This window comes from Aotus nancymaae, unplaced genomic scaffold (genome assembly GCF_030222135.1).
Source record: "Aotus nancymaae isolate 86718 unplaced genomic scaffold, 86718_ANA_hifiasm-v0.15.2.pri h1tg000009l, whole genome shotgun sequence".
Taxonomy (NCBI): domain Eukaryota; kingdom Metazoa; phylum Chordata; class Mammalia; order Primates; family Aotidae; genus Aotus; species Aotus nancymaae.
In genome coordinates this window covers 4,341,608-4,355,143 of record NW_026988420.1, presented here as the reverse complement: position 1 = coordinate 4,355,143, position 13,536 = coordinate 4,341,608, and the positions used below count along the sequence as shown (strand labels likewise).

The 13,536-nt window shown below is 46.0% G+C and overlaps 1 protein-coding gene across 1 annotated transcript; it reads left to right on the top strand.

Annotated features, from left to right (window-relative positions):
• The first annotated feature begins 333 nt into the window (after positions 1-333).
• On the top strand, positions 334-7,860 carry SHISA2 (shisa family member 2). Its single transcript, XM_012441683.2, has 2 exons — positions 334-1,673; positions 5,423-7,860. The coding sequence occupies exons 1-2, from the start codon at positions 1,340-1,342 to the stop codon at positions 5,974-5,976; spliced, it is 888 nt and encodes a 295-aa protein (XP_012297106.1). The 5' UTR covers positions 334-1,339; the 3' UTR covers positions 5,977-7,860.
• The last annotated feature ends 5,676 nt before the right edge of the window (positions 7,861-13,536 follow it).

The following is a 13,536-nucleotide window of genomic DNA, read 5'->3' as shown; positions in this document are numbered from 1 at the left end:
TAATCATAATCCCTTGACAAGTTTGCAGAATCGAACCGAATGTTGAATGCCAAAGATCTTCACAAAGCAAGTTGAGTTTCTTCCGTTATTACTGTTATTTGTGTTCGCGAGGCCGGGATTGCTTAGGTTGTGTTTCTTAGGTTTCTTCCCGTGCCTATTCCAGCAGACAGACCCCGCCCGCGACCACACCTTTCTCCTCGCCCGGGGTCTGAAAGTGAGGGGCTGCCTGGCGCCCGCGGGCGTCCGGGGGGCGGAAGGGAGCCGCGTAGCGCGCATGCGCGCTGGAAAGCCGCCGGCCTCTTATAAAGAGCTCAGCTCAGCGCTGCGGCGAGCGGAGTCAGAGTTGCCTGGCGCCCGGCGAGGTGAGGTTGCGGGCGGCTGCCGCGCTCGGCTTCTCCCGTAGCCCGGAGGAACGAAACTTCCGTGGGAGGCTCCCATCCGTGCACACCTCCCGAAGGCGAAAGAGCGACCAGGAGGCTGCCGGGCGCCTGTGGGTCCGCGCTGCAGCCGGGGAGGAGGAGAAGGGGAGCCGGGACCAGCCGCCCGCCTGGATCCTCGCCCAGCAGCAGCCGCGGCCGCCGCCAGCCGGACAGGCTCCTGGGACTGCGGCTGGGGGCGCGCCGCACCCTCGCCTGCGTCCTGGACACTCCCGGGGTCGGGAGCGCTCCCTCGGCGACGTGCTGGGAGGATTGGCCGTCGGCCCCGCGGAGCGGAGCATCGGGGCTGCACCCTCGAGGGCTACCCGGGCGGCGGAGCCGGAGCCATGCGGACCGAGTTCAGAGCTGAGCGCTACCGGCTGTCGCACTTGCTGCCCGGAGCCTTGCGCGCGCTGCCTGCCTTCGCCTCTTCTACCCGCCCGAGGAGGGAATAAAGGAGGGGAGAAGGGCCCCAATTCGCGCGCGGGACCCTGAGGCTGAAACCCTGCGGCAGAGCCCCGGCTCCAGGTCCGCGGCGGCGCGCCCAACGGTCCTCGGGCTCGAGTGAGCGTCCCTTCGGGGATGCACAGAGACGGTCCGGGTGCCGGTGAAGCCTCCAGGGGCTTCGGGACGACAGCCCCGCGGGCCTTCTGACTGCATCCGGAGACTTGCCTCAGCGAGTGCAACTCGAAAGGCAGCCCCTCAGGGAACCGGGCCGCCGGCTGAGGAGGGGATGGCTTAGGAGCTCCTGGACTTAGGGCCCGGCGTCGTCGCCCCCTGGACGCCGCGGCTGAGGGGAGCGGCCCGCGCGGAAAGCGCCGCGGGACAGGCAGCGACGAGGCCCGGGGGCCGCAGGGGCCACGACTTTTCAGAGACCGCCCTGCGCCCTCTGGAGACGCGCCACCCGCGTCCAGGGTGGTGCCATGTGGGGCGGACGCCGCTCGGCCGTCGCCTCCTCCCGGAACGCCGCTTCGCTCCTGCAGCTGCTGCTGGCCGCGCTGCTGGCGGCGGGGGCGCGGGCCAGCGGCGAGTACTGCCACGGCTGGCTGGACGCGCAGGGCGTCTGGCGTATCGGCTTCCAGTGTCCCGAGCGCTTCGACGGCGGCGACGCCACCATCTGCTGCGGCAGCTGCACGTTGCGCTACTGCTGCTCCAGCGCCGAGGCGCGCCTGGACCAGGGCGGCTGCGACAACGACCGCCAGCAGGGCGCCGGAGAGCCTGGCCGGGCGGACAAAGACGGCCCCGACGGCTCTGCAGGTAGGGCGGCCGGGGCGGTTGGCGTGGCCTGGACGTCAGGGACCTGGGAGCTTCGAGGGGCGAGATTCAGGAAAGGGCCTAGGATCAGGAGGCAGTCTGCATTCTGGCTTATTACTCGATCGCAGTGGGTCCCTAATTCACCGCACGGGCCTGAGTTTCTCCATCTGCAAGCCAAAGGGTGGCTTACAGTGAATTTTCCGAAGAAAATCACACTCCTAAAGTAGCGTGGGTCACAGACAGCCCCCATATTCCTTCTGACCAGGGTCCTCCGGGCCCTTCTGGCTTCTCCTGTCTCCGTAGGGCTTAATGTCTTAGGGGTACCCGAGGGGACAGCGAGGATGCGCCCCCGCCCGTGAGGGCCTGGCAGGGGTGCTTCCCTGAAGGCTCCCCGAAAGAAAGGCAGCTCCTCAGGGCTTTCCCCGGGCTGCTGCCCTGTGCCAGACGCCGCAGAGTCCCACCTTCTCCACGCGGCGGCCCCTCTCCCCTGCAGCTGCCCGCCTCTGGGGTTTCTGGACTGTTTTCCTTACCACGTCAGACTTGGTGTAACATCGGAGCAGTGCCCAGCCTTGCTCTTTGCGGCTTTGGGATTTTTGTTTTGTTTTGTTTCAGATTGCCAAAGCCAGAGTTAGAAAGTAAACCTGTGAAAGAATTTGGTAGGTTGCACTTCCCCACTCTCCAGAAACCTTCCGGAATGCCTCCCTGGGGTGTCTACACCAGCCACTCCGTGTGTGCGCGCTCGCGCATTTGTGTGTATGTGTGTGTGTGTGTGTGTGTGTGTGTATTTAGTTCGGGGAAGGGGAGGTGTAGAGGTAAAATGGCAAACGTGCCCCCGAGGGGGCGGCTCCTCCTTTTTGTGGGCCGGTTGTGTTCACCTGGGAGACTTTTCGCTAGCACCCGGAGGCTGGGTTTGGGCTGCCTGAGCTTTGGCACAGCGTGGTTTGTGTTTACAGAGCTGACTCCCAGGACCTGGTGAGAGACAGCTCTTTTCAGTGCCGTTCCCTTTTGCAGTCAAGCATTTTACTAGCCTGCTACTCCTATTGTTCTGCTGTCTTGAATTGAAGAGAGCGTAATTCCAGACCAGTGCAGTCTTAAAACGCAAGCTCAGCCTCGCAGACTGTGTGGCCATGGAAGAAAGCCCAGAGAAGCCAGCCAGAGCCCGAACCGCTACAGTGAGATGTCTGCTAAATTGGGCTCATTAACGGTGTCCAGAAAGTTGGGATGGCTTTGGACTAGTTGGGATACAGACCTCTCATGACGCCTTGTGTTGTGTGTGGGTGTCTTCTTCATGCTACTTTTAAACTTTTTTTCCCCTAAAAGTTATATTCCTTTCATTTTTCTTCTGCAGTGAAGGACAACATGCCTAATTAAGCCGGCCGGGGGGCTTATAGTAGCGCTGCATTCCTTACCCCTGTGTAGTTATTTACACTTCCAATTAAAAATCCTGGAAAGAGAACAGTTATTTCTGCCCAAAACTCATTATGTGGACTGAGGCTGGTTTCAGCTAGTTTCTGCTATGATTGGGGTAAATTTTTTTCCTGTTTTACTATTATTTATTTATTTTTTGATAACGTATTTAGGGCTGGTGTCTTAGAAAATGAAATATTTATAACACACCAAGGAAAAAGCCCTGCATCCGCTGCTCCAGTGATCCATAGTTAGCCTGAAGTGATAGTGTAATTAGAGCAGTTCTACTGCCGGGCACCAGCTGTGCTGCAGACACTGTAGCAAGTGTTTCTACCTGCTAAAGGGACGCTTTATATAGAAATTGCTCTGTTCAGCATTGAAACTCCAGGAAATCTTCCATAGTCAGCCTTTGGTTAAATACCTATAAAGTATTGTTTCACTTATAAGGCATTATTTCTCCCTAATTCCACCTGGTATTATATTTTAAAAACACTGACTCTAGGAATATAAGAACAGTCAAAAGGAGCGTAATTAGAAAGCCCCGCTGCTCTAATGGATGATCAAAGGGTATTCATAGAGCTGACCTCAAAGGCACGGTCTCCTTCCTAAAATGCTGTCCCACCTGACTGTGTTGGCATTGTGCTTTGCCCAGACCAGTAAGACCCAATCCGTCCCTGTCCTCATGTGTTTCCAAAAGTATAGGCAGGGGGATAGGGCAAGAACACATCAGAAAACGCAGTCTCTTGGTAACATAGGGTAGAATTCCACAAAAGTGGCTCAGAGGCATTCTGCAGGCACTTCCCACCCGATTCTGCCCCTATCAACCTGTGTCTAGTTTCTAAAGCCTTGGAATGCCATCCTTATGGCTTCTAAAAGATTTTTTTTTAGAAATTAATTTTTATATATTTATCTATTTGAGATGGAATCTCACTCTGTCACCCAGGCTGGAGTGCAGTGGCACAATCTCAGCTGACTGCAGCCTCCAACTCCCGGGTTCAAGTGATTCTCCTGCCTCAGCTTCCAGAATAGCTGGGATTACAGGCACGTGCCACCACATCCAGCTAACTTTCGTGTTTTTTTGTTTTTGTTTTTTTTTTTTTTTTTTTTTTTTTTTTTTTGAGACGGAGTTTCGCTCTTGTTACCCAGGCTGGAGTGCAATGGCGCGATCTCGGCTCACCGCAACCTCCGCCTCCTGGGTTCAGGCAATTCTCCTGCCTCAGCCTCCTGAGTAGCTGGGATTACAGGCACACGCCACCGTGCCCAGCTAATTTTTTGTATTTTAGTAGAGACGGGGTTTCACCATGTTGGCTAGGCTGGTCTCGAACTCCTGACCTCAGTTGATCCAGCCTCCTTGGCCTCCCAAAGTGCTGGGATTACAGGTGTGAGCCACGGCACCCCACCAGAAACTAATCTTAAAATGGAGTTTGCTAGTGGTTTTAGCAAAAGGTTTTTGTTTTTATTTTTTATGGTTTTCTATTTTCAAGTCAGCCTCCCGTGTAAAGTATGGTGGCCATTGTTTTATGCTCTATGCACTCTTGCCTTCTTGGCTCGCTGTGGGTAACTCTTCTTCCTGGAACACACATCTTGTCGTTCCTGATGTTTGTTTGCTCTTAGGACATTGTTTCAGGATGGCCCAATGCCGGGAGTAACTTCCCTCCACTTCCACACAGACCCTGTCACCTGGACCCAGTGCCACCCAAGGACTCTGGCTTTTGCTAGGCAAGAGTCAGGAGGGTCTCTTTTAAATCCTTCCTTGACCCTCTTGTGCCTTACGGATGCCTTTTGAAAATGGTAGCGACTTAAGAGTCTGGCCTAAATTTTTGACTTAACTGCCTATGAAAAAAGAACTTGCTAAAGAATGGTAAAAATAAATTTGCAAGGAGCTTAAATAACTTTCTGGGGAAAAAAGACTTTTTAATAAGTTAAAGTCATTATTACTATGAAGATCCTACAACTATATGGTAGGGCAGACTTAAGTTCGGACAGTTTGATTATGATAGGAAATTTAGAACCATAACCATCTTAACCTATTAAACCCATATTTTTGCTAAGTTGGATATCTGCTTCAATCAGCCTTGGCAGTTGATGAGTTGAACTAAATATTAACAGTTTGCTTCTAGGGGCTGACCTGCCATGGCTATAGGGTCTTAGGAGCTTTCTAAGCACTTGATTAAGGATGGTGCATCTTATGGGCTCCTAATATGTGAACAAATTAGCCCAGGGTAGGTAAGTCCTTCTGCTCTGGGTATCAGTGTTGCTCATTCATTCATTGCCACTGCCAGTCGGCGATTCGTACTGCATTCCTGGAATAAATCATAATGTTGTGTTTCTGTCCTTTGCTTCAGTGCCCATCTACGTGCCGTTCCTCATCGTTGGCTCTGTGTTTGTCGCCTTTATCATCTTGGGGTCCCTGGTGGCAGCCTGTTGCTGCAGATGCCTCCGGCCTAAGCAGGATCCCCAGCAGAGCCGAGCCCCGGGGGGTAACCGCTTGATGGAGACCATCCCCATGATCCCCAGCGCCAGCACCTCCCGGGGGTCGTCCTCACGCCAGTCCAGCACAGCCGCCAGTTCCAGCTCCAGCGCCAACTCAGGGGCCCGGGCGCCCCCGACAAGGTCACAGACCAACTGTTGCCTGCCAGAGGGGACCATGAACAACGTGTATGTCAACATGCCCACGAATTTCTCTGTGCTGAACTGTCAGCAGGCCACCCAGATTGTGCCACATCAAGGGCAGTATCTGCATCCCCCATACGTGGGGTACACAGTGCAGCATGACTCTGTGCCCATGACAGCTGTAACTCCTTTCATGGACGGGCTGCAGCCTGGCTACAGGCAGATTCAGTCCCCCTTCCCCCACACCAACAGTGAACAGAAGATGTACCCAGCGGTGACTGTATAACCAAGAGTCACTGGCGGATTCCTTTACTGGATGGAGAGGAAGGCAGGGGTGGATTCTTGAGGTGGAAGTCTGCATATGTTGGTGGTGTTTATGGCACGATTCCTTTGGATGGCTTCATTTGCCCCCAAACTGTATGAAAATATCTCTGAATTAGCATTTCTGGATATGTTTCATCCAGGGTGTCATTGATTTATCATGGAAAACCGGCCTCAGCTGGCCAGTGATGTTGCTGATGGGTGTGTAACAAATGCTTGAGTCCTAAGTGCACTTGAGGTATGGTTGGCAAAAGAATTTTATAAACTGATAAATTAAGGGTTTTTATTATGTTGTTGTTATTATTCTTTTTGTTGTTGACTGCACAAGATCAAAATACCTGTTATCTCCCTTTTACCTGGGCCTTTTTGTTGTTGTTTTTTTAAGACAGGGTCTTGCTCTGTTACCCAGTCTGGAGTACAGTGGTGTGATCTTGGCTCACTGCAACCTTGGCCTCCCAGATTCAAGCGATTCTCCTGTCTCAGGCTCCCAAGTAGCTGGGATTACAGGTGCCTGCCACCACACCTGACTAATTTTTGTATTTTTTGTGGAGATGGAATTTCACCATGTTGGCCAGGCTGGTCTCACACTCCTGACCTCAAGCAATCTGCCTGCCTTGGCCTCCCAAAGTGCTGGAATTAACAGGTGTGAGCCACCGCACCTGGCCTGAGCCTTTTTTTTTTTTAAATGCATACAAGATTAAGAGGAAGACACAAATTACAGGACTGTTCTAAAAGAAAATCTGTTTAAACCTTGTGAAATCAGTCCAGTCTCAGTATTCCACAGGTACACCTTAATTTTATTGTAAAAAGATATATATATTTTGTCTATTTTTGTGCTTTTTCGGGCCCATTTTGTCCTTTTTTACCTTGTGTAGAGATCTTACTGATTTTCTACATTAAAAAAAGACTGAAATAAATTGTCTAGTTGCTTAACTAATGAAGACATTTCAGAACTCTGGGATTATTTTAATCTTGAAGTAGTAGGTGGTGTAGTAATAAAACCATTCATCCCTTCTTGATTGTATCTTATTTTTCTGGCTTTAAGGTGACATCTGAGAGGTAATGTGTTCTTTTTTATGTTGAAATCATAAACTATCACCCACTGCTTCTCTGAGTTACTTTCAATTTTGCCTTGTGGTTATGGTTTGGCATTTCCTTCTGTTTGGTTTTCAGATCCCCATGTCTATATAGTCCTGAGTGGGAGTAATTACTATAGTTATAAATGAAGATCAGTATTTCTGCCTAGATCTGATAAAACATTTTCTTGTTTTAGTTATAAAAATTCAAAGAAATGTGTTACAAAGATACTTAGTATAGCTTCTCAGCCATAACCTGAGACATGGGATGAAATTTAACCCACAGGTATGATTTACTTTGTAGATCATAAGATTTTTTATACTCTTGTTATCAAAATGGCTTATTTTTCAGGCAATAGGGATTATTAAGTCAGGAGAAAAGCTTTTCAAAGAAGTATTGCCTTTCTTCTCCCACACAGTTCTTGTTTTCTTCTCTCTTTTAGGCCTCAACAGGTGCTGTATTCATTGCCAATGTTAGAAATTATCAAATTCAAGCGAATTTATTGTGTATTGTTTACTTATAAAAAAGGTAATTTTAAGGATGTGCAAGTAAATCTCCAACTGCTAGCAAAGCCAAGGTTTGTAATTAAACAAATTATTGTATGGTATGGTCTACACATTTATATCTGTATTTATCATCTAGTCTATCTGTTTCATGACTGAATAATGTAAAACCATTGTTTGCAATTGGTATCATCAAAGATACTCATTTTTTAATAACCAAAGGCAAGGGAAAATCATTTTACTTATTAATAAATATTTTGTGATGTGAATTTTTAGGGGAGTTGGGTTTTCTTTTTCATTTTCATCATACTTGGTAATTTTTCAGATTGTCTGGTCAACCTGTTGATAGAATAAGATTTCTAAAAATTGTGAATATTGCTTTCTATAACCAAGAACCTACTTTTCAAAGTAATCAATATCTGGGAAACTTCTGTGAATGTTCCATGAGTCAGTGAGTGTCATTTTACAGGTTTCCTGGGAAATGTCAACACAAAAGAAACAGGTATTTTTGGAATCATTATGAAGCTAATGGACTTTCCCTAACTTGTCTTTGATGGCGAATTCCTGCTTACCTCAGGAAGTGAAATTTCTAGAACTTTGGAGTTAAAAGGGACCTCAAATATCACCCAGCCTAAAGATTGGCAAACTTTTTTTCAATAAAAATCCAGAGACTGGCTGGGCTCAGTGGCTCATCCCTGTAATGTCAGCACTTTGGGAGGCTGAGGTGGGAGGATCACTGGAGGCCAGGAGTTCCAGACCAGCCTGGGCAACATAGTGAGACCCTATCTCTACAAAAAAGGAAAAAATTCAAAAATTAGCTGGGAGTGGTGGCATACTTGGTAAGATCAGTGATTTGAGAGGTTGAGGCAGGAAGATCACTTGCAAGCTCAGGAGTTTGAGGCTGCAGTGCGCTATGATTTCGCTACTACATTCCAGCCTGGGTGACAAGAGTGAAAACCTGTCTCCAAAAAAAAGATCCTAAGAGTAAATATTTTAGGTTTTGCCAGCCATATGGTATCTAGCAGCTATTCAGCTCTGCAGTAGATATACATAAACAAATGAGCAAGTCTACATGCTCATAAAACCTTCGTTATAGGCACTGAAATTCAAATTTCAGATGATTTTGGCATGTCACAAAATCTTCCATTTTTTTCCCCAAACACTTCAAAATGTAAAAGCCATTGTAAGCCCCAGTGCTGTACAAAAGCAGGCAGTGAACAGGATTTGGCCAGCAGGCTATAGTTCATCAGTCCCTAATCTAATCCTCGCTTCCCCTATACAGGAGTCACCTCTGTGACATTTTTGGCACTCTTTTTACACAGGGATGGAAAATGCTTGCTTTTCTTAATGTAAGATTGTATAATTCTTCTTTTTCTATGTGCTAATTAAATACTATGATTAAAGCAAAAAACATACACCTTAATGAGTTAATTTTTCGTTTAGTGAATGCTAATTGGTTTTCCAAAAATATAACATTAGAAGAAACTTCAGATCTTTTCAGTTTTGTTAAGAGCTTGAGAAATTTGGCTGACAAAGCAAAAATGTTTAACCTGGTTTAAGGGCATCTTCCTTGCTGTCATGAAATAAAAATCAGAACCTATAAAGGGGATTTTGAACCCTGTAGAAATATTCTAAATTCTGTCATTTACAGATAGAAAAATAATTTGCTGCTGTACATTTTCTGCTGTATCTAAACCTCTAGTGTTGGTTTATGATAGTTCCAGGAGATTCTATATCCTTGCTTATAGGACAGAGTCAGACTCTTTGACTGCAAAGAAGTAGAAATTAACTAGCTCGTTGTGTCTATGAAAAGCATGAAAACTATGCACCTGTCATTTTTGCTGCCACTGGAGAAGTTAAGATTTAGGAATAAGATCAACATCCGAAGTGGCAAAAATAGCATTAAGACAAGTGTGTTTTGGTTTAGCATAGTTCCTCTGCAACACACACTTCCATGCAGCCTTCCATTTCTGATTACATTCCCAGAAACTTGACTAATGAAGTATTTCACCTATTAAATTTACCTTGAGCTAATTCTTTTAAGATTACACAGTTTTAATTTCACAAGCTCTGTAACCCAAATTTTCTCTTTGTTTTGTTACAAATGCTGATTTTTTTTTTTTTTTTTTAATTTTTTGAGACAGGGTTTCAATGTGTCACTCAGGCTGGACTGCAGTGGCACCATCATGGCTCACTGCAGTCTTGAACTCCTGGGCTCTAGGGAACCTCCCACCTTGGCCTCCCAAAGTGACAAATGAGGATTTAAGTTCCTTTCAGAAGCATTGCCTGAAGAAACCATGAAGATTAGAACAAAGTTGGTGATGAAAGTCAGGGCAAATATTCAGAAATGGACTGAACCTCAAAGAGAGTTTGAATGGTGCTAAAAGTTGAGATTGTAAAGAGTTTAGAATAACACGTTCTCTTCTGTCTGGCCCTTACCTTGTAGTAGCACTCAAGACTAGTCTTTTTTCTCTCAGGGGCTGTGTCTCTGTTTCCTGCAAACTCACAGTGGTGTTTTGCTAAGAGTGCAAGTTTCCTACCATACATACTCTCAATGATTTTTTCAAGTGGGTCAGCAGTTGAAATTAATAAACAGCAAGCTTGCTTTTAGTTGCTTGAGCTTCCTAAATGCTTAAAGGGAATAAGTTTGTTTCTTTTTAGTGAATTTCAGAATGGAGGCTTCTCATTCACTTAGTCTGACCTTCCTCTGGTCCATCAGAATGGCATTATGAAAATATGCAGTATGCACTTCACCCGTGTCTGGGGCTGACTTCCAGTCACGGAAGTTGCGGGGGAACTCATGGGAATCTGGGGAGAGAGGTGATGCTGGGCAGACAAATCAGACTGACCCTGTCAGTTGTCAGGATGGGAAATAAGCATCCCAGGCACTTGCTGGCCTTACTGGACTGAGTTACTGCTAAGTAAATAATGCATCAGCAGTAATGGCTCAATGAACTTTCTAGGATTTTAAAAAATATGGTCACTTCCCATTTTGCTTATTTCTCTTGCCTCCTTAAGAGAACAATCAAAGCCTCTGAGGAAGCTGTGTGATCTTACGATGGCACTGCTTTCAAGCAGAGCAATCGCAAGGCATGGGATGGGGGGTACCGAGGCTTTAAACTCACGAGAGTGTGTCAACTCCCTGCGGCCTGCCAGAGAAGGGATGGGGAAGATTCGGTCTGGGTCTGGGCCTGGTCACTAAGGAAGCTACACCTTTTGTGCTCAACTTTTGTGCACCTTTTATGTTTAAAAGGGGCAGCTAAAATATTGCAATGAGGAATGAAGCATGCATGTAAAAGAACACTCTTCCTTATCACATAACCTTAATCTTTCTTTTATTCTACTTGCTTAGATGGTAGAGCTTTGAGGACATTCTCTCTCTGTCTCTCTCTCTCTCTCTCTCTCTCTCTCCTCTCTCTCTGTCTCAGACCTGGAGATCAGCTATTTCCATTCAGCCCATTCATTCAGAAATACCTATGTCAAATATTTTTGCCTTCTAAAATGTTTTCTTAATTGAAAACACTAACGTTATTGTGATTCAAGTGCCTATCAGAGATTAAGTGAAAAATGACAAAGAATTAGAAATTATTAACTGTGGCTCACGCCTGTAATCCCAGCACTTTGGAAGGCCGAGGCGGGTGGATCACCTGAGGTCAGGAGTTCAGCCTGGCCAACATGGCAAAAACCCATCTCTACCAAAAATACAAAAATTAGCTGGGCATGGTGGGAGGCACCTGTAATCCCAGCTACTCTGGAGGCTGAGGCAAGAGAATCCCTTGAACCCGGGCAGTGAAGGTTGCAGTGAGGCACGATTGTGTCAGTGCATTCTAGCCTCAGTAACAGAGTGAGACTCCATCTCAAAAATAGAAAAGAAATTACTAACTCTTCTCCTTGAAAATCACTGCAGTGTACTAGGTAGATATGTTTTTAGGAGGCTAATTTGCATTTTCTCTCCTTTGCTCTCTTTGTTTTTTTTTTTTCCTGTATAGAATCATTTATCAGTGAAAAATGGAAAAATAAAACCCTAGGAAAACAGTTACTCCTGTCAAAGATGTTAGGTATTTTTGGATATTAACTATAACCTCACATCACCATGCAGAATAACTTGGAGATAAAATTACAGCTTTGAGTAGAGATTTGGCCTCCAGGGTCATTTTACCATTGCCAGTTAAATCTTCACAATATCTTTACCATTTATACTCAGAATTGAAGGACCTAGATGCAAATCACCAACAAGAAGTTTAAAAGTGATGCTTTTTAAAACTTCTAAATGAGAAATAATAAAAGGAGTAAAAAAAAGTTGATAATGGCAGCCTTAAGACGAATTTTAAGCATAACAACTTGCATCTTAATTTAAACCATCTTGAAATGTAGGTCTTTCCATTTAGAAGAATCACAGGTTACACAATACATTATTTACTCGGAAGACTTCACAGCTGGAGAAGACTGATTGCCATCTGTAACATGTATATGAAATTGCCACATGGGTGTATACATATGTGTACAGAAGAATCACAGGAAAATTTGAGACAGAAATAACTTATTATATGAGGCTATCTCATCCAAGATTCTGTTCTCAACTCTTGGCTGATTTTTAAAAGAGGAGTTTGCAGTGGTCAGCTCTGCTTGTCTCAGCTGTAGTTGGTTCTGTCAAACCTCCTCTGGAATGGGATGGACCCGAGTTAGAAACCAGTTCTACCACTTGTGCTGTGGCCTTCGGGTGCACTTTGTGGTTCTGAATCTGGGAGTGTTCTCTGTAAAAGGGGACGGGTGAGGGGACAGAAGGCACAGTGCTAGTGCCATCTGATAGATTTTTGTAATAAGCGTATAATTTTACTTCTTTTCAGACATTTTAAGCCTTTCCAATATAAGAAAATATATACATTTAAATTGACAAAATATGTCAAATAGATATAGATCCTTAGAACCCATTTAAGAGATTTTTCTTATTTTTGTTACAGTAACAAATCAAAAGTTTTTTTTTTGTTTTGTTTTTTTTTTTGTTTTTTACCGAGGAAGGCCTAAATTTCTTGTATTTTTAGATTGACTAAGCAACTTGTACAGAATTGACTTTCTCTGCCCCTTGAGTCAATACCACGCTTTGGAATGCCCTGAGTGGTGGTGTCTTACTTCTCTGCACTGTTGCTGTGTAGTCACAGGACATCTCATGCTTACGTCTTTACTGAGCTTGCCTTCTCCCCGCAAGCCTTTCTAGCCTGCCTCTTGGCATCTCTTTGAACCGATCAAGGTTGAGTGAGGAATATAGACCAAATCACTTTGTTTTACAACTATTTATTACTTATTTATTTTGAGATAGGGTCTCACTGTTGCCCAGGCTGGATTGTAGTGGTGCAATCATGGCTCACTGCAGCCTCGACCTTCCAGGCTCAAGCAATCTTCCTGCTTCAGCATCCCAAGTAGCTACAGGGTCACCACCACATCTGGCTAATTTTTTTAAAAATTTTTTGTAGAGACAGAGTCTTTCTATGTTGCCCAGGCTGCTCTTGAACTCCTGGGCTCAAGCGATCAGCTGGCCTTGGGCTCTCAGACTACGGGATTATAAGCATGAGCCACTGAGCCCAGCCCATTTTATTTTATTTATTATTATTACTTTTTTGAGATGGAGTTTCACTCTGGTGCCCAGGCTAGAGTGCAATGGCGCAATCTCAGTTCACTGCAACCTCGACCTCCCAGGTTCAAGTGATTCTCCTGCCTCAGCCTCCCGAGTAGCTGGGATTACAGGCACCTGCCACCATGCCTGGCTAATTTTTGTATTTTTAGTAGCGATGAGGTTTCGCCATGTTGGCCAGGCTGGTCTCGAACTCCTGACCTCAGGTCATCCGCCCACCTGGACCTATTTGAGTTTTCTACTGAATTCATTATAACCTATACACAGTAAAGCACACAAATGTTAAATGTATAGCTCAATAAGCCCAATAAGCCAT

Bases quoted from the DNA above. Each gene is read 5' to 3' on its own strand.
- SHISA2 (XM_012441683.2), top strand. From the start codon at position 1,340: ATGTGGGGCGGACGCCGCTCGGCCGTCGCCTCCTCCCGGAACGCCGCT. The intron at 1,674-5,422 runs GTAGGGCGGCCG...CCTTTGCTTCAG, and splicing joins CGGCCCCGACGGCTCTGCAG to TGCCCATCTACGTGCCGTTC.